Source organism: Alligator mississippiensis, chromosome 3 (genome assembly GCF_030867095.1).
Source record: "Alligator mississippiensis isolate rAllMis1 chromosome 3, rAllMis1, whole genome shotgun sequence".
Lineage (NCBI taxonomy): Eukaryota > Metazoa > Chordata > Crocodylia > Alligatoridae > Alligator > Alligator mississippiensis.
Window position 1 is genome coordinate 298,789,266 of NC_081826.1, and position 18,157 is coordinate 298,807,422.

At 52.0% G+C, this 18,157-nt stretch overlaps 1 protein-coding gene across 1 annotated transcript; it reads right to left on the reverse strand.

Moving 5' to 3' along the window:
* Positions 1-8,314: 8,314 nt before the first annotated feature.
* Positions 8,315-14,633, reverse strand: LOC132249168 (phospholipase A2 inhibitor gamma subunit B-like). The gene is made up of 5 exons (XM_059723505.1): positions 14,188-14,633; positions 13,209-13,325; positions 12,316-12,468; positions 10,240-10,380; positions 8,315-9,330 (listed from the first exon to the last, which is right to left on the reverse strand). The coding sequence occupies exons 1-5, from the start codon at positions 14,234-14,236 to the stop codon at positions 9,107-9,109; spliced, it is 684 nt and encodes a 227-aa protein (XP_059579488.1). The 5' UTR covers positions 14,237-14,633; the 3' UTR covers positions 8,315-9,106.
* Between the last annotated feature and the right edge of the window lie 3,524 nt (positions 14,634-18,157).

Consider the following 18,157-nt stretch of genomic DNA (forward strand, 5'->3'; position numbering starts at 1 on the left):
GCTGCTGTTGTCCAGCTCCACCAGCCTTAGCGAGCACCCACTGCCGAGGCCTCCGCTCCTCGTGTGAGCCACGGCTCTGTCCTCACCGCAGCACCCTGACACCGTCTTGACTTGACACGCACCAGATCAACACAGGGGATCTCAATATTGCACTTTTAGACAGGAGGGTGTGAGGAAGAGAATTAGAGATAGATAGATAGATAGATAGATAGATAGATAGATAGATAGATAGATAGATAGATAGATAGATAGACACCACTATGAGTTCACATGCACGTACACAATCATGCACTTTTGTGGCTGTGTGTGAACACTTGCGGGTATTTGGGGTAACTTGGTGCTTGGGGTTAAATGAAGTCAAGGTGCCTCAGGCTTACTCAGGGTCATGATGCCGGGGTTATTCAGGGTCAAGGTGCTGGGTTTACTCGGGATCATGATGCCCTGGGGTTACTCGGAGTCAACTCATGCTGGGGTGAAAGCAAGGAAAAAAGCTGGGGCCAGAGACACCAGAGCGGGTGGTGGACCCGGGGTAAAGGGGCGGTGGGGCAGAAGAGAGGGGTGGTGCAAGCTGGGGTCTAGAGGAGAGCAGAGCCGCAGTTTTGGAGGTGGCAGGGGGAGCCAAGGTGGCAGAGAGAGAGGGAGGAATAGAAAGACAGAACGAAGGTCGGAGGGGCAGAGAGCAGAGATTGGAGCAGGGCCAGGAGGTCGGTAAGACAAAAACCCAACTCCGGTTTCCAAAATAACAGGTTTATTAAAAAGACAACACACTACACTGCCTCACAAAGTTATTGGTTCCCACACACACAAGGACTCACACACACAATGCTAGCAGGAGAGGAAAGGCTGAATGGAGGGATTTGAGGTCCAGGTATGGAGAGACAGAGTCCAGGTCCCTTGCTTGGGGGAAGAAGGTGGGTGGTAACTACCTATCCCAGGCTGAGAGTTGATCCTCGATGGCCAGTCGGGGTCTTCTCCAGCAACGTGTTGCTCAGAGGGGGTCGCCAGCATGGCCTCTGGGTGGATGAGTGGCGTGGGATAGTGCTGGTTCATATAGAGAGGGCGTCCCAAGGAGGTCACACTCTACCATCCCTTTTATAGGGGTTGGTTACCTGTGACTCCAATGGGAAGGACATGTCCAGGCACATGTCCACATTGTCTGGTGGGACACAATGGTGAGGTTGCTGGTTCCTGTAGGGTATTTGTCTTCCAAATGTTGGATTCCTGTAGGTTCTTTATCTTGCAAATGTTTGATTTTGTCTCTGTTCCTGGGTGAGGTCTGTGGTTCCTGGGTGAGTCAATGCAAGGCCATGGTCGGGTCACTGAGTTGATGGTCTGGTCATTACTCATCATTCAGTAGAGATTACCATTATGCCACCCCACTCATTCCCATTCGTTCAGGAACCAGTTTACATGAGAGTGGTTAGACATGAGTCGCAGTTACAACATACTATACAATGGGTTATGCCCAAGCAGGGGACATAAAATGGAGGTTTGACATACAAAATGGAAACTTGCCCTTACTTGACATTACTTCAAAGACAAAGGCCTAAATCATACAATATTAATATGAAACAATAAAAATAAATGCACAAATGATAGGAATAAAACCCAACACGATACAAAACAGTAAAAATCAACATAAACATAACAGAATATTATTTACGATAGAGAAAGGGGCTTGTTACAATGATAGCACATGAGAACTTAGCTTAGCTTACCTATGACTACTTATAATTACTTATAAGGGATAGAGAAGGCACAGAGAAAGTCAGAAATGTTTGGGGAATGGGAGGGAATGTATTTTTAAGAGTTTTTTTTAAAAGAAAAACCTGGGGGTTTTGCTACAACCTCAGGCAGAGATGGACCCAGCACTGACCCCCGTGCAGGAGCCCGTCCTGCTAAGGGACAGGTGCCATGTGCTGCATCCCAGGTCTGGCTCCTGGACGTTTCCCAGACCAGCCTCGGCCAGCCTCACTGACCCCAGGGAGCTCTGCCACCCCATCAGATCACAGCCCAGGGGTGAATTGTCTGCAGGCAGCCTGGGAGCAAAGGGCAGGATGGGGACAGAGGGCTGGGAGCTGATGGCAGGTGACATCATACCAAGCACTGCTTGCGTGAGTGCAATCGGTAATCGGAGTTGTTGCCCGAACATCCATAGATAGGGGCTGACCCCATTGGCTTTGTTATGAGTAGCGTTGAATGCATGTACCAGGTAAGACAAATACTGGCTCCAGCTGGGCTTCTGCCTGTGTCTTAAGGTGCCAAGCGTATTCAGGAGTGTTCTGTTGAATCGCTCTGGTTGCCGGTCCCCCTGCGGCTCGTAAGGGGTAGTTCAGGACTTTCGAATCCCCGCAATGGCAAACACCTCTCTTAGTAGTTCGCTTTCAAAATCTCAGCCTTGCTCTGAGTATGTTTGTGGGCAGCCCAAACACCAAAAAGTACTTCTCCTAAAGCACCTTTGCCACTGTCCGAGCAGTCTGGTCACGGGTGGAGAAGGCTTGTGCGTATCAGGTAATGTGATCAGTCATTATGAGTATGTTGCCCTTTTGATTTCCCTCTCCTTCTATGGATAAAAAATCCATGCACACCAGCTCCAATGGCTGCGAGGGAAGAACAGCAGGGGACAGGGTCGTATCCTGTATCCACACCTGTGGGATCCCATCGGGTGGTATTCCTAGGGTCTCAGCCACACAGACCACGTTCACTCCCTCAGCCACAGGGGCCCATGCAAGCAGATCACAGAGGACCCAGACCGCCTCTGGAAGCAGCACATCCTGGTCAGTTGGGGACGCCAGTCTTGGGGGGACGTCGGCGTCAATGTTCTGGTACCCTCGGATGAGTTGATTCAGGGGCCTAGTGATGGCTGAATAGTCTGGTACAAACTTCCTGTAAAACCCCACAAACCCTAGGAATCTCTTAATTTCCCTGTAGTTGGATGTGGCCAAGTGGTCACGGCCTTGACCTTTTCCGAGTCAGTGCTAACTCCGTTTTGGGATTCAATGTGTCCCGCATATTTGACAGAAGCCTGGCAGAATTTGCACTTGTCAAGCACCGACTTAAGCCCAGCAGCTTGAAGATGGTCTAGCACGTGGAGAAGCCTTTCGTCGTGCTCCTCAAGGGTTTTCCCAAACACTATGAGGGCATCCAAGTACACCAGCACCTGTGTAGATGCATATCTCTGACTACTTTCTCCATTAAGCACTGAAATGTGGCCAGGACCCCTGAGATGCCCTGTGCCATGCGCTCAAACAGGAAAAACCCCAGTGGGCAGATACATGTGGTTTTCTCTTTATCTGCCTCTCTCAATGGGTTCTGGTAATATCCACTGCAGGGATCCAGCACGGTGAACCATTTGCTGCCTCCAAGACAGTCCAGGGCCTCTTGCACTCGAGGGACAGTGTATCGATCAAGCACCGTGTGGGCATTCAATACACGGTAGTCGATACACATCCACAGATTTCCATTCTTTTTGCGCACGATCACAATTGGCGAGGCGTAGGGACTTCTAGATTCTGTGATGATTTTGTGGTCGAGGAGCTGCTGGAGAGGACGCTGAACCTCCCCTATCTCAGTCAGAGGTATGTGACGTGACCTTTCATAAAAGGGTGTGGGATGCCTAAGGTGTATCTGGTGCTCGACTCCTTTTGCCTCCCCTACGTCCCAGTCATGCAGGGAAAATACATTGGCCCGGTCCTGCAGTATTTTCCATAATTGGGCCTTCCATTCCTCAGGTGCCCCGAAGAAAAACCACTTAGGATTGATGTGCAGAGCACTGTCCTTTTTTGCCAGATTCACCACAACCGCTTCCTGTACGGTGGCCACTTTTTGCCTGGGGCGCACTACTACATCTCTTAGGGAAGGATTTACCACCACTACAGTGACCTGCTCCCCTTTCAATGTTCGAGCCTCAAATACTCCATCGGGGACTAACAAAGTTCCCAATCCCCTTTTTCCAGAGAGGGTCTCCACTACAACGGGCCCCAGCTGCTGGGGCTCTCCCCCACACCTGCATGTAGGACCCACTGGCCTTGGGCAGGGATCTTCTGGGGGGCCATCCCAGAGAAATGCAAAGCTCTGCATTTGGGGGGATTTTCCCATACCCTCTCTCTCCCAGTGGGCATAGGCCTCAGAACATGGAGCATGCAATGGTAACAGCTCCTGATAGTCTGGGCCAGCCTGTTGCCTACAATATTGAGCCAGGACTTGGAATATACTGGAGTTGGTCCCAATGCGGAGGGAGGCTCACCTGGGTCCAGGCACATTAGGATAATGGAGTTCACCTCCTTCTCCACCCCAGCCACAGATGCAGGGAATTTAATACAAATTTCTAAGTTCCCAACCCAGTAAGAAGATGCAACACCATGTGCTGAAGGTGTTTTTCAAACAAGGACTCAAATATGGTGGTCACTTGTGACCCACCATCCAGAATGGCCATACACCTTTGACCAATCACCACCACTGGGACCTCTGCCCAAGGGCCTATTAGTTCTCAAGTCAGTGAGTTTGAGACCGTGGCTTAGGAGTCCTTCAGGCTCTGCGGTAGAGCCAACTGCCCTGCTCCGCCCGTCCCTCATTTCCTGCCCCCCATGGGGCCTTTAACTGCTGAAAAACTAGGTCAGGGTTCTCCGGCTGTGTGCACGCTCAGGCCCGTATTCCCCACATTTATAACAGATCCCTAGCATTTTAGTCCCAGCTTTGGTCCTGGCTCGGGGTGAGGCAAAGGATCGGGGCTGGGGCTACCTCCCAGGAGGAGCCCTAAAGACCATGGCCACCCACACTGGCCAGGGGGACTCTTCTTCAACCTCTGGGGGGCCCTCTTCATGTGGGGCCACCGCCATTACTCGACTAACAGGTCCCTGATGTAACAAGACTTGCTCCCGGACCCACAGGGCATCCCAGAGGTGAAGCATCTCCTCCTCCTCCCTCATTTCTTTCACTAATTGGCTGAACCCAGGAGGGTTAGTTTTCCCACCAGCCAGATTCAAATTGCTAATAAGAGCCAGGCTGTATCAAGCCCCTATTTAGACCTGCTGGAGCCTCACATGATCCACCTCACTTGGGCTAATGGCGCCTTGTGCAACCACTCTTTGCAACACCTGCTCCAAGCATAACAAATAGGAGGACACAGCCTCGCCTTGTGCTGGAAGGTGCTAAGCAGTTCATAGTATGTGTCCCTGCCCTGGGATGGCCATCCAAACACGTCCTGTAGGCTCCGAAGGCACTGCTGTGTGGTGATACCTGGATTCTGGAGGTTAGCAGTCCAGATGACTCCAAAGGTGGGCTTGCTTAGCACATCAAGAAGACGCCGCTGCTTCTCTTTGTCTGGTATCTGCTGTCAGCAGAGTTTCCTGTATGTGGGCAGTCCAGGCCTCAAACCCTTCCTCTCCCGCACAGACTGGAAGATTTCCTGAAAAACTCCTGGGTGTTTTATACACAGCTGGGTGATTTGAAGAGTTTACCACTTCCCTGATGACCTGCTGCAAAGCCACAATCCATTCAGAGGTAACACCAGGGGAGGCTGTCGCCCTTCCTTGCTCAGAGGATGCTTGTTTATCCTCTCCCCCACATTGTTGAGGACTAGCAGGATCCGACAGGATTCCCTTTCTGGCTCTCTATAGAGACACACACAGCACCTGAAAATATCAAATTACTTGCTAACATACCCCGGCGAGCCCCCAAAATGTAGCCCAGGTAACTTGGGTATATACTCCCCTTCTCCAATTGAAGGGCATTGCTAGATGGCAGGTGTGCTGTGGGGCAGGAACTGCAGACCTCCCAGCTTTCCTCCGTCCCTATAGAACTAGGCCTATACAGTCAGGGGACTTAACTACATACACGTTTACTTACATGAACTTATCACAAGGGAAAGGAACATGAAGACAAACATATATACTATATAAGATATCTAAACAAATATCATAAAAAATGCCCTCTGGGTAAATGCCATAAAACCTTATACCAGTGGCTCAGATACAGGTAAGTCACAGGTAAGTATCTGATCTGAAACAGATAAACCCCAAAACAAACATAGTTAGCCACCAGATAAACTCTAGATAAGTCTGGGTGAACAATAAAAAAGCCACAAGCAAACACAGATAAACAACGGGTGAAATAATAGCAACAGGGGTCCCGGCACAGCCCTAGGGCTCTACTCATCTACTCATTCACAAACGGAGAGTTCACAAGATATAAGGCATGACATCACACCATTAATGGCACAAGAACCTCAAAGATAAACTTAATCCCAAGGGGAAACCCCAATGCCTTTCGTCTTTTTGGAAGCCCCACAAGCAAGCTGGTAACTTTAGGGGGCCCTCCCAGTGGGACCTCCACTTTCAGGAGCCCTTCACTAACCAGGCAGCACTCCCCCTGCCCTGTGGCAATCCCCTTTTCCATGCAACTCATGGCTCCCAGGCTTGGAGAATGGCCCTAGTCCTCTGCACCAAGCTGCTCTCTCGCCTGCAGTGGGCTTCGGGGGGTCAATGTCCCCAGGAACAGGGTTCCTCTGTGCAGGGCTTCTGGGGCCTCTGGCTCAGCCCTGCCTGCTGGCTCAGTAGGCCAAGCACTGTCTGGCTCCCTGGACTCCACCTTTTGCTATGGGTAGGAGGCCTCAGCTGCCTCGTGCAGCACCAGGCTCGGTCCGCTCCCGGACACTCCATGCAGCGCCTCCTGCACCGAGCTCCCAGCCTTGTTCCACGGGTTGAGGACCTGAGCCACCCAAACACTCTAAAGGTCCTACTCGGTGCAACAGCCTGTGCACCGTGTCTGGCCTCACGCCAGAGATTGCAGACCCCAGCCGCCTCACAGCTCCCAGGGTCTGGACGCCAGGTGCCCTGCTGCACCCTGAGAGCCTAGACGCTGGAGCGATCCGCCATTCCCCGGGGCTTATGGGCTATGGCTTCACCCTGCTGAGCAGCTCTCCTCAGCTCTTCTAACCCCGCTCTTCTCTCTTCTCTGCCCCGATGTGTTCTCCTCGTGCTGGGCACCTAGCTCGTTTTATACTCTCTAGGGCTCCGCCTCTGAAATCATCCAGACCTGAGTGTAGCAGTCTTCAACCAGGTCCTGGTGGCGGGGAGGGGAGGGAACTCCTCACACCCTCCCCTCAGGAAAGGGGTGTGACTGAACTCCTCTTCCTGCCTCCTGATTGGTGGATGGGCTCCACCAATCAAAACAGCAAAGATTTCAAGCCTGGATCCCAACCCAAGCTCCCAAAGGCAAGCCTGCTACATGTGTTTGGGAAGAGAGGCCTCTCCGAGGCAGCACCAGGGGCTCAGCTTGCAGGGCAGACCTCAACGTGTGCTGGTGTCCACGAGCCGTCGTGCTCTTCTGCGAGCTGGGGAGAGTGGGACCCTGCTCCTTTCTGCACTGGGATAAAACAGGACTGCCAAGGTCTCAGCCCTTCCCCCTCCCGGAAGCTGCCTCCCAAAACATCGTGTCTGCTTGTGACCACAGGGAGAAAGTCCAGTCTGGGGGGCAGGTCCCGGGTTGGGGGGGAGGGGCAGTCACTTGAGTGGACATCCTTTCAGTGGGGTGTACATTTTGTCCTGAGCAGGTTTTACCCCTGCTCCCACCTTCAGTCTTGCATCTACAGAAGGGTCCTTGCTGTGTTGCCCATGAGGGTGTAGTCCACCAGCTGGGCCTTGGCCCACATTCCTGCCAGTCCTCAGTCTTGCCACCTAGCTCCGCCACCCTGCAGCCGACACTCTCTGCACCTCCAGCCAGCTACACCCTTCATGCCCACTCCAGCAACAACGCAGCCTCCCCCTCCCAGGCTTCTCCTACCCACCCCACCAGCCCAGCAACATTGTTAACCACCCCCAACTCCAGGCAGCTTTCCCACTTCCTCCAAGCCTCTTGCTCCCATTTTGGCCTCCAACCCATCCCACCAGAGAGCATCCCCATGCACAGGGACATGGAGGCAGGCCTTCCTTTGCCTGGCTAGTGTTGCAAGACAGCCTGCAGGTGGTTGTGCATTCATTCCCTCCCATATGCCCTCAGGATGTTGCTATTATGACATGAATTCATTGCAGCCCGGGGAGTCTAAAGCTTTGCTCCATGACGTGAAGCAGCCCAAACCAGAGGCTGCCTTGGGGAATATGGCATTCCTCTTCCTGTGCCTTGGAAATGCAGCGGGGTGATGAGGGCAGCATTCAGGTGAAGAACTGATATAGATGTGTAGCCGGGGTACATCAAGGGATGTGCCCTGTCCCCAAGGGGAAGGGATGCAGTGGTCAGGCAAGAGTGCTGTGAAAGGGGCCTGCCACCTGGGAGCAGTCCCCTCCCTTCTCTATAGAGCCAGGCTGAGACAAAGTGCTTAGCTATATGCAAATTTATTGCCATGCAAACGTAAATATGAATGAGACATTACATATTTACAGAAGAATTAGTATGTGGCACCATATACAATAACCTGCAATCAGCACATTGCACCACTTTGAGGGCCTGCAAAACAGGCTCAGGGATTCACAGCATAGGCAATAATGAAGCCCCCTGCACAGAATGAACATCAGCACTCTGCAACACAGACACACACACAAGCATGTACCCATGGAGCTATCACTCTCTCTCAGTCTCTGCATAAACTTCTGAGGGATCCTTTTGAGCCTGTTTTGTGCAGACTGAAACTAGAGCTCTCTCAGGATCTCCTCTACCTGCTGTCTGCGCTGTGCAGGGCTATTAAGCAGTGTGTCCCTACCTCCCAGCCTGGGATAAACAGCCACAGAACACATCACAAACCCTGATAAATTAACCACATGCAAGACGCTGAGCTGGACATGACTCATTAATGCTGGTTTGGCTAAATGACTTGCATACACCAATGTAAGCATATCAAGTTTAAGAGAGGATATAAGATTAACCTCTGATTTTTTCTGGAATAACTCTACCCTAGATTGTAATAAAAGGGAATACAGTAGGGTGAAATGTTGTGTGTTTTCTCCTCATTCACATCAGTATGACCATGTCTTGTGTAGAGACCCAGAGGGAAAAGAACCACCCGTGGACAGAAGCCGTAGCAGAAAGAGTCACACACAAGCAAGGAGGCAGAGTATTATGTAGCATTATGTTTTGCACCATCAGACCTTGCATTTCTTGGGCCTTGGGAACATCAGGAAATGGTCTTTGTCAAGATGAGCCCAGCCATGATGGGAAAGCTGGGCGTGGCTAGGAGGGTCCATCCAGAAGACTTGCTGGCTGCAGGAGAGGCTGGTTTGCATTCAAACCTATTAAAATCCGTGGAGAACACATGGAATGACTTCCGCTCTCCTTCTGGAGCTGTGCACTCAGACAGAGTGGTGCAGCCTTTAACTGCATTGATCAAAGTGCCTTCCCCTGCAAGGCAGAAGAAACACACTGAGCATCACGGCACGTCTTACTGGTCCCTGCAACAACCCCTTCTAGGCCTCACAGCCGCTCCCTCCTCCTCTCAGCAGTCAACACCCAATGCCAGCGCCGGGACGCACATCAGGTCCTGCACTAAGACACCGTAAACTCCTCTCTGGCCTTTTCCCCTGACACAATCTAGAGAGTTTTGATTATTCAAAGAGGGGATGAATTCACTTTCATTTACATGAAGTATGAAGGCTCAGGGCTGGGAGGCAGGGGACAGGCTGGGATTAGGGAGATAGATTTCTTCATTTTCTTCTGGGGGTTTTCTTCCAAGCAGCAAGACAGTTTGCTTTGCTCTCTGTACAGGGAATGGCTCCTGGAGGCACTTGCCCCCTGGGAAGCTGGGACTGGTTGTGGGGACTGCGATTGCTGAAAGAAAGAGCTGTGTGCGTGCTGTCTGTGCCCACCTCTGGCCCAGGACTCGTGTCTCTGGTGTGAGTGAGTGAGTCACACTCACATCTCCAGCTTCCCCGGCTCTCTAGTCCCCTCCAGCAGGAAGCAAATCTGCTACAATCAACACACACACTTTCTTGTAACCATTAATCTGCTTTCCCAGGGTGGAGGTCACAGCTGGGGGCAGCCTGGGGACAACCCAGCACAAGAGCTGGTCCTGCCTGCATGGTTTTCCTCCGGGTGCTTTAACACTGGAACAAAGCCATGTCAGATGAGGAGGCTTTTTCAGCCAGGTCCCTGCCACACGTGGTCTTAGATGTGTTCCCCTTCCCTTTTATTCAATAGTCCTTAGCTCTACTTCCATTACATTTGCTTCCTTTTCTTTCTCTTGGATGCATTTCTTGCAATGGGGTTTGTAAGATCAAACACAAAATGACAGCACAGAGTGAATAAACTTACTCCTGTGAAGTGAACCTGTGAAATCAAAGCAGTAGGTCTCAGACCCGGTACAATATGTAGTCTCGGTGTCACAGTCATAAGATCCAACGCCGAAGCACGCTGGACACTGCAAGCCATTGAGAGTGGTGTTCACTGGTGGCACTGGGAACAAGCAGATCACAGTCGGGTTTGACAAGGTTAGAAGGGAAATGTGTGCGTTCGAGATCTCCTCCCCTGTCAGCCTCTCAACCTTACGGGCAGGGGCACAGCTGTAGCTCCAGACGTGCATGAGCAGCACGGTCCAGTGTCCCCTGGGCTCCTGTGTGAAGCCCTGAAATCTTTCTCTGCTCAGTGGGAGTCTCCACAACTCTGAATTTGCCTCCCAGCCCCAGGCCCGTGGGGTATTACCCAGTGCAAGGTGCCCTGCAGGGAGGGCAATGCTTCTCAGGAGCTCAGGACCACCTTCAGCAGGGCAAGTGAGACCTGCCACTGACAGTTCACCCCATTAGTAATTTTACTGTGTATTTTATATAGGAAACAGTAACGAGAATTATTTTATGCCTTGATGGTAAATGATCACTAGTGTCAGAATCACTTATTTCATCCTTTGACTGACAAATGCAGTTTCTTTAAAGATTCAGTGGGCATGTCTATATGAGATACTAACTGTGCAGTAGCCTAATAACACAGTGCAGTATCATGCCAGGCAAAACCCATGCTAATATGCTACTGCACAGTCCTATTAAGCTATTGCACAGTAAGCATCACTGAAAACCTGCGCGCTGACACTGCAGTACCGAGAGTTACTCACATTGATTTAGTAGTTGGTTAACCAAGTACTAAACATAATGCATCGTAATTACAGTGCATTAATGTGTAGATGCACCCAGTATTTGCCAACAAAGTGTACTATTTAGAGATAACAGCTCTGACTCAGTGGTGCTTTCAGGAGGCACAAATCAGGAGGGAAAGGAGAAAGCGGCCGCTAAACCATTATGAAAGAGTCATAACACTTTCCAGAACCAATGCCAGTATTGAATAGAGCAACACTTATCCTTGCCTTTCAATTTTTTTTGTTCCAGCAGCATTGAACTGAAAGTAGTTATCCTTTTCCACATTTAATCATCTAAAATACACAAATTAAGAAACTGAAGGACTTGATCCTGTAAACATTTGTATATGGAACTTAATTCAAATGTGATGTCCTATTTAAGCATCTGAGTAGTGTGACAGATTTTAAAAGTTAAGCATGTGTTTAAACCCTTACAGGATTGTAGGTCAAGATGAATAAAAAAGGTAGAAAATAATCTAGAAAATAGTTCTAGGAGTCAGTTGATGTTATTTCTATTTCTGGCTCTAACAGAGACTTCCCATGAAACCTTGAAAAATCATTTAATCCACAGGTTGTCAACCGGGGGTACGTGTAGGGCTGTCCCTGCCAGGCTCTGCGCAAACTGTGCTCTTGCTGCCAAGAAGGCTACCGGCATCCTGGGCTGCATTGGTAGGAGCGTTGCCACTAGGTCAAGGGCAGTGATCCTTCCCCTCTATTCAGCACTGAGAGGGGCTGGGGGACAGGACTGGTGAGGAGAGGCCGAGGGAACCGGGCTGATTTAGTCTGCAGAAGAGAAGACCGAGGGGGATTGAATAGCAGCCTTCACCTCCCTGCAGGGGGGCTGCAAAGAGGATGGAGCTGGGCTGGTCTCAGTGAGGGCAGGTGACAGAGAAGGAGCAATGGGCTCAAGCTGCAGGAAGAAAAGTTGATGTTAGATATCAGGAAAAACTTTCTCAGAAGGAGGGTAGTAAAACACTGGGACAGGCTCCTAGAGGTGGTGGAGTCTACATCCTTGGAGGTTTTAAATACGCGGGTAAACAAAGATTTGTCTGGGATGATGTAGTTGGGGCTGGTCCTGGTTCAAGCGGGGGGTTGGACTAGATGTGACCTCCTGAGGTCCCTTCCAGCCCTCATTTTCTATGGTACTATCAAACCGCCAGGCTGGTGCCAGCTCAGGACAAAGCAGGACTCATAACTGTGACCCAAGCATGAGCCTCCTTGTGATGGGTGGATGGGGACGGGAGGAGGAGAGAGGAGACACATACACTGGACAGATGTAGTTCGACAGGCCTCCCCGGTGCAGCAGGCGATACTGGTTCTATATCTTATTCCTTTCCCATAGTCCATGCTATAATGAGCATAGCGACACACATCAGAGCTGAGACAGGACTTTGAGTAAGTCCACGTCCTCACTCCATCTGGAACAAAGAGGAACACGGCACAGAGTTAACAAACCACACTCGTTACCAAAAGACTTTCCTCCCTGCACCTGCATCATTGCTGCCCTGGTACGGCACGACCTTGCCCCCACATTATATACCAATCACGACACGGTCGGGAGATCCTGGACTCCTGCTGAAGGATGTATTGAAGAGTACTCAAGCCCAGCTCCACATTTGTGTGTCTTCTCTAAACATGCAGAGCTCTCTTCAACACCTCTCAGAAGCTTCTCCATGTCTTAACCCAGGTCAGTAATTCTCTCTCTCTGGCCATCCATCTTTCTGTACCTGGCTCCTCCCCGGAGCGGCATGTAGCTGGCCAGACGATGCTGCCTTGGTTAGGCTGAGTCTTGGCCATTCAACGTCTTCCCGTCCAGGAGCGCAGCGCAGGGACCCTGGAGCACAAAGGTGCTGCCGGATGCACAGAGATGCACGCTGCTGCCCAGCTAACAGCCGAGGTGTCCAGCAAGCGCTCAAAGAGGTGCATTGGGCAGTGAAATGAATATTTAGGCCACTATATACTCTTTCCCTATGAGAAGTGTGAGGCCTGTGAGAAGGGAGCAGGAAACACTGGCAGGGTTAGAAACTGCACCTCGAGCTCTTCATCACAGGGCACCAAAGGACTTCACAAGAGGCTTCATCCTGGACCTTTAATTTCTAGGGGAATGGAAGTTGTGGGGGTGGGGAAGTAAAGCTATTTTAAAGTACCTCTCACCTACCTAAAATCAGTTCCATTTTCATAATACCACAGGTATCTTGGCCAGGTTTGCAGGTCTCCATGGAGCCAGGACAGTTGTCCCCTAACGCATGGCAAACTTCACACTGGAGAGAGCTGCCTGGAGGAGGAAAGAGAGCCGTCGTCCCTCGAGTGAGCGTTACCCCCATTTCTCCTTCCAGCTCCTCTGCTTCACCACCTGCTGCCTCCCTGCTTCCCTTCTGCATCTCCGGACATCTCTGAGCGCTATTGCAGCCAGCCCACGTGAGCGACAAGGCAGGTGCCACCTTCTCTTTTCTTCTTGCCCATTTACCCCTACATTTGCCCCACTCACTTCCTACATTTCTCACATTTTATTTGCTATTTGCTAATTCCTGTTGTTGATCTGCTTGACAACCCCCGGTGAAGATCCAGCCATCGCCTTCCTGCAGGCAGCGTGTGCCAGGGTCTTCCTATTTCTGCAGCTGGGAAGCTGGGCATGAAAACATCTTCACTGCTTTGAGGGGATCCAGAAAGCAAATTCCTTCCAGCTGCTGAGATCTCCCCACACCGCCGCGGGTTGGTGCCTGGGATCGTGCCTGTGCCCTGATCTGAGGAGCAGCCGAGGTAGGAAGGCAAAGGGAGGCACGGCCCTGACTGCTGCAGGGAGTGGGAACAGGCGCCCCTACTGCTGGGCTCAGCGCGGCACAAAAGGGTCAGGGCCTCTCGCCAGCTGCTCTGGGTGCGAGGGCCCGGGCTGGGAGGAATCCCTGCTTCTCCTCACAGCAGCCCAGCACTTCACTAGCTCCATCCTGGGCAGGGGACCAGAGTCACCCCTTGCAGACTTAACCTTTCAGTGGCAAACTCCAGCTGTCTTCTCCTCCCACCCACCTTCCTGGTCACATCCCTGTCTCGGCACCTGCACTCCCCTCCCGGTGAACTTTTGGAGCTGTCCCAGGGCTCGTCCTCTCCCCTGTCATGCAGCTCGGTGCCAAGAGACTCACCTTGGTCTAGGAAAGCCAAGAGGACGTAAAGGATGACGGGTGGTTTCATGGTGTGGAGGAGAGAGCCGGAGGCACTGCACACAGGTCTCTTGACTTCTTGGTGGATGCAGAACAACTCTGCCCTGAACGGCTGCTCTCAGAGGACACCGCAAGTGCTGTTTTTTGAGAAGTGAGAAAAAAATGAGCTTATGTCATGGTACTAGCATTGGGCAGATACAGCTGGTCATGAGCTCTTCCTCCCATGCAAGTCACTCCTCCTTCACCCGGCCGCGGTTTCCTCTCTGCTGCAGGGCTGGGGGCACGGCCGAATGCCGCTGCCTTCTTTGCACAAGGACTCGGATGCTCTTCGGAGGGGTCTCTCTGCTCCCTCGGCTGGGTCAGCTCACCCCAGCTCTTCCTAGGCCTCCTGCATCGTTCCCCACAGTCACTGTCAGCAGCCCCACGGGCCAGTTTGGCTGCTGCTTTTATCCCCTCCAGCAGTCCCTCCCTGGCTTGCAAACCGGACAACCAGGGCTCCAGCTGGCGGGCCCCCTCTCCAGCCATCCCCCTTCCATGCGAATGAGGGATTGAAAACCCCTTCTTTCAAATGGCTTCTCCTTTCCCCAGGGCAGGGCGCCCCTGCTCCACCCTGGGGCTGGCTCACAGTTCACCGGCACTGTTTCTAGCCCAGGGTTAGTATCTCAAACCAGTCTGGTGAGCCCACATCGGCAGTCTGTTACAATAAAAAGGTGCTTGTTACAATAATAGCATACAAGACCTTAGATTAGCTTACCTGTGACTACCTGTAATTATTTATAAGAGACAGAAAGGCCAGAGAAAAAGTCAGAAATGGTTGGGGATGGGGAGGGAATTCATAGATTCATAGATGTTAGGGTCGGAAGGGATCTCAATAGATCATCGAGTCCGACCCCCTGCATAGGCAGGAAAGAGTGCTGGGTCTAGATGACCCCAGCTAGATGCTTATCAAACCTCCTCTTGAAGACCCCCAGGGTAGGGGAGAGCACCACCTCCCTTGGGAGCCCGTTCCAGACCTTGGCCACTCGAACTGTGAAGAAGTTCTTCCTAATGTCCAATCTAAATCTGCTCTCTGCTAGCTTGTGGCCATTATTTCTTGTAACCCTCGGGGGCGCCTTGGTGAATAAATCCTCACCAATTCCCTTCTGTGCCCCCGTGATGAACTTATAGGCGGCCACAAGGTCGCCTCTCAACCTTCTCTTGCAGAGGCTGAAAAGGTCCAGTTCCCCTAGTCTCTCCTCGTAGGGCTTGGTCTGCAGGCCCTTGACCATACGAGTTGCCCTTCTCTGGACCCTCTCCAGGTTATCCGCATCCCTCTTGAGTTGCGGCACCCAGAATTGCACGCAGTACTCCAACTGCGGTCTGACCAGCGCCCGATAGAGGGGAAGTATCACCTCCTTAGACCTATTCGTCATGCATCTGCTGATGCACGATAAAGTGCCATTGGCTTTTCTGATGGCTTCGTCACACTGCCGGCTCATGTTCATCTTGGAGTCCACTAGGACTCCAAGATCCCTCTCCACTTCCGTTTCACCCAGCAGGTTATTCCCTAGGCTGTAGGTGTGCTGGACATTTTTCCTCCCTAAATGTGTTTCTAAGTTTAAAAAAAAATAGAAAGACCTGGGGACCCCCCACTGCAAGAGCCCGTCCTGCTGAGTGAGAGGTGCCGTGTGCTGCAGCCCGGGTCTGGCACCTGGAGGTTTCCCAGACCAGCCTCGCCCAGCCTCTCTGACCCCGGGGAGCTCTGCCACCCCATCAGATCAGCAGCTTTTCTGCAGAGCCCCTGAAGCATGATAAGGGTGCGTGTAGCGATGCACACCCCAGCTCAGCAGAAATTGGGTGGGGAACATCTGCTCATGCCCCTAGGTGTGCAGGTGGACCCTCCCTATTGCAGAGCCCAGCTTCCACCTCCGTGCCAGCTGCAGCTCAGCCACTGGGATGGAGCATTGCATCTCAGAGAGCCTAGCTAGAGGACCAGAGAGCTGGTTTTGGAAAGGGTTACATTGGTTCTGTGCAATCAGCCCCATTTGGGGCAGGTGGAGGGGGCTGATGCCCAGGACCAGGAGAAGGTGGGGCAAAGACTCCATAAAACCAGCTGCAGCCCTGCAATTCCCCACTGCAGTCTGGAGAGCATTTTAGGTGATCATTATTGAGCTTCAGTGGGCTGGCTCATTGAGGGAGCTCAGCTTAATTGGAGCTTGCTGCAGCCTGTGCCTGAGCTGTGGGTATTGCTCAGGACCTCGCTCTTGAGAGCTAGGAGCCTCGGGACGGGGCTGTGAGTGCTTTTCTGCCCTGCCAGTGGGCAGCTCTGGAGAGACTTGGATTTAAATGTGCTGCAGTAAGAAATTGGAAAGAACCCTCCCTGGTCTTTGACCCCCGGGGTACAGTCAGGTCACATCTTAAAGCTCTTTGCAACCCTGTGGACTAGCAACATCTCTTTAGAAAGGAGGAAGGAGGACATCTGGAGCCAAGAACAAGAACATTTGGTGCAGGGAGGTTGCCCACGGCCCTTCCAACATCTGGCTGTGCAGATGTGACATGGGCTTGGCCTCTCTCCATCCAGTTTTTTATAGGAATGGGATAAGAGCGGTGGTGCCTCCCCTCTGCAGCCCTATGGCCGGTGTTGCATGCCATTGCTGCTGCAAAGGGACAACAAGCCAAGCAGTGACATCCAGTGAGGGATTTGCTTTTACTGAGATCAGACCTCCTGTAGTTCAATTGTCCCCGCAGACAGCCACCGGCTCATGCATTCCTGCTCCTCTCTGGCTGCAGCTTGTGGATCAGCTGCTGAGCAGAGAAGGAAGGAAGCAGCTGGGGTTGATTTGCAGAGAGGAGTGGGTCAGGGCTGAATCCTCTTGCAGCGGGTTCCCCTGAGAGCTGGGCATTATTCAAAGTCCTGTGAAGTCCCCGAGACCCTCTGCCCTGCTTCCTTGGCACTGGGCTTTGGGTCAGGCCTCGAATATGGGAGTGGATTGAACTATAGAGACCCCTGGGGTGGGCCTGAAAGACCTTGGTCATAGACAGGGGAGGGGGCTGTCACCTGCTCTTCTGGTGCATGCTGGTAAAACCCCACTACAAGGGCCTGGCAGACATCATGCCTTTCACTTCAACTTAATGCATCGGTTGGGGGCGGGGGGGGCACTTGCCCCTCTCCCTGACCACATCCATCAATGCTGAATGTCGGAAACTATTACCAGCACCCCTGACCTTCCCAGCTCTCCTCCAGGGCAGAGGAGCAGCCCGCGGGTCAGATCAGCCCTGGGGGTTTCTCCGGAATAAGGGAGTCCACGGGCAGCACACACCTGCCCAACGCCTCTGCACCGCCCCAACCTGGGCCTTAGCTCTGCTTGCTCTGCAGCCTCTTGGAACAGGGGTTGCATCTTGTCCATAGCTGGGCAGGATGAGGGCAGAGGGGCAAACCGAGCTGTGGCCTCTAGGATGTAGTGGGATGCAAATCCTACTAACAACAGCATTCGTCTCCCGGTCAAGCCAGGGACATGAACGCAGTGCAGTCTGGTATTCTTCAGACACTGGTAGGGTTCAGGCAGTGGTTCTCCACTTTTTTAGCCTGCAGCTTCCTTTACCAAACTCGAGGGATCCCTCCAGCACCGCAGAGGACTGAATGGCACCCATTTTCAAAACTTTGTTGCTATGGTCCAGTGCTTCTCTTCTTGCAGAGAGGCTGGGCAGGGGGTGAGGAGTCATGCAGGCAGGGGCAAGCCTGAGCCTGTGCTTATCTGCTGAGTTTAACTGCTCATCTCCTTACATCAGATTATCTCCACGCACCTCCTGCACCCTTCCAAGGGTCTGTTGGCTCCGCAGGGTTGACAATCATGGGTTTAAGGATTGAGAAGGGCATGGTGGAACATAATCTCCAGTTTTCTTCTTTCTCTTTTTTTTCACAGATAGATAGATAGATAGATAGATAGATAGATAGATAGATAGATAGATAGAT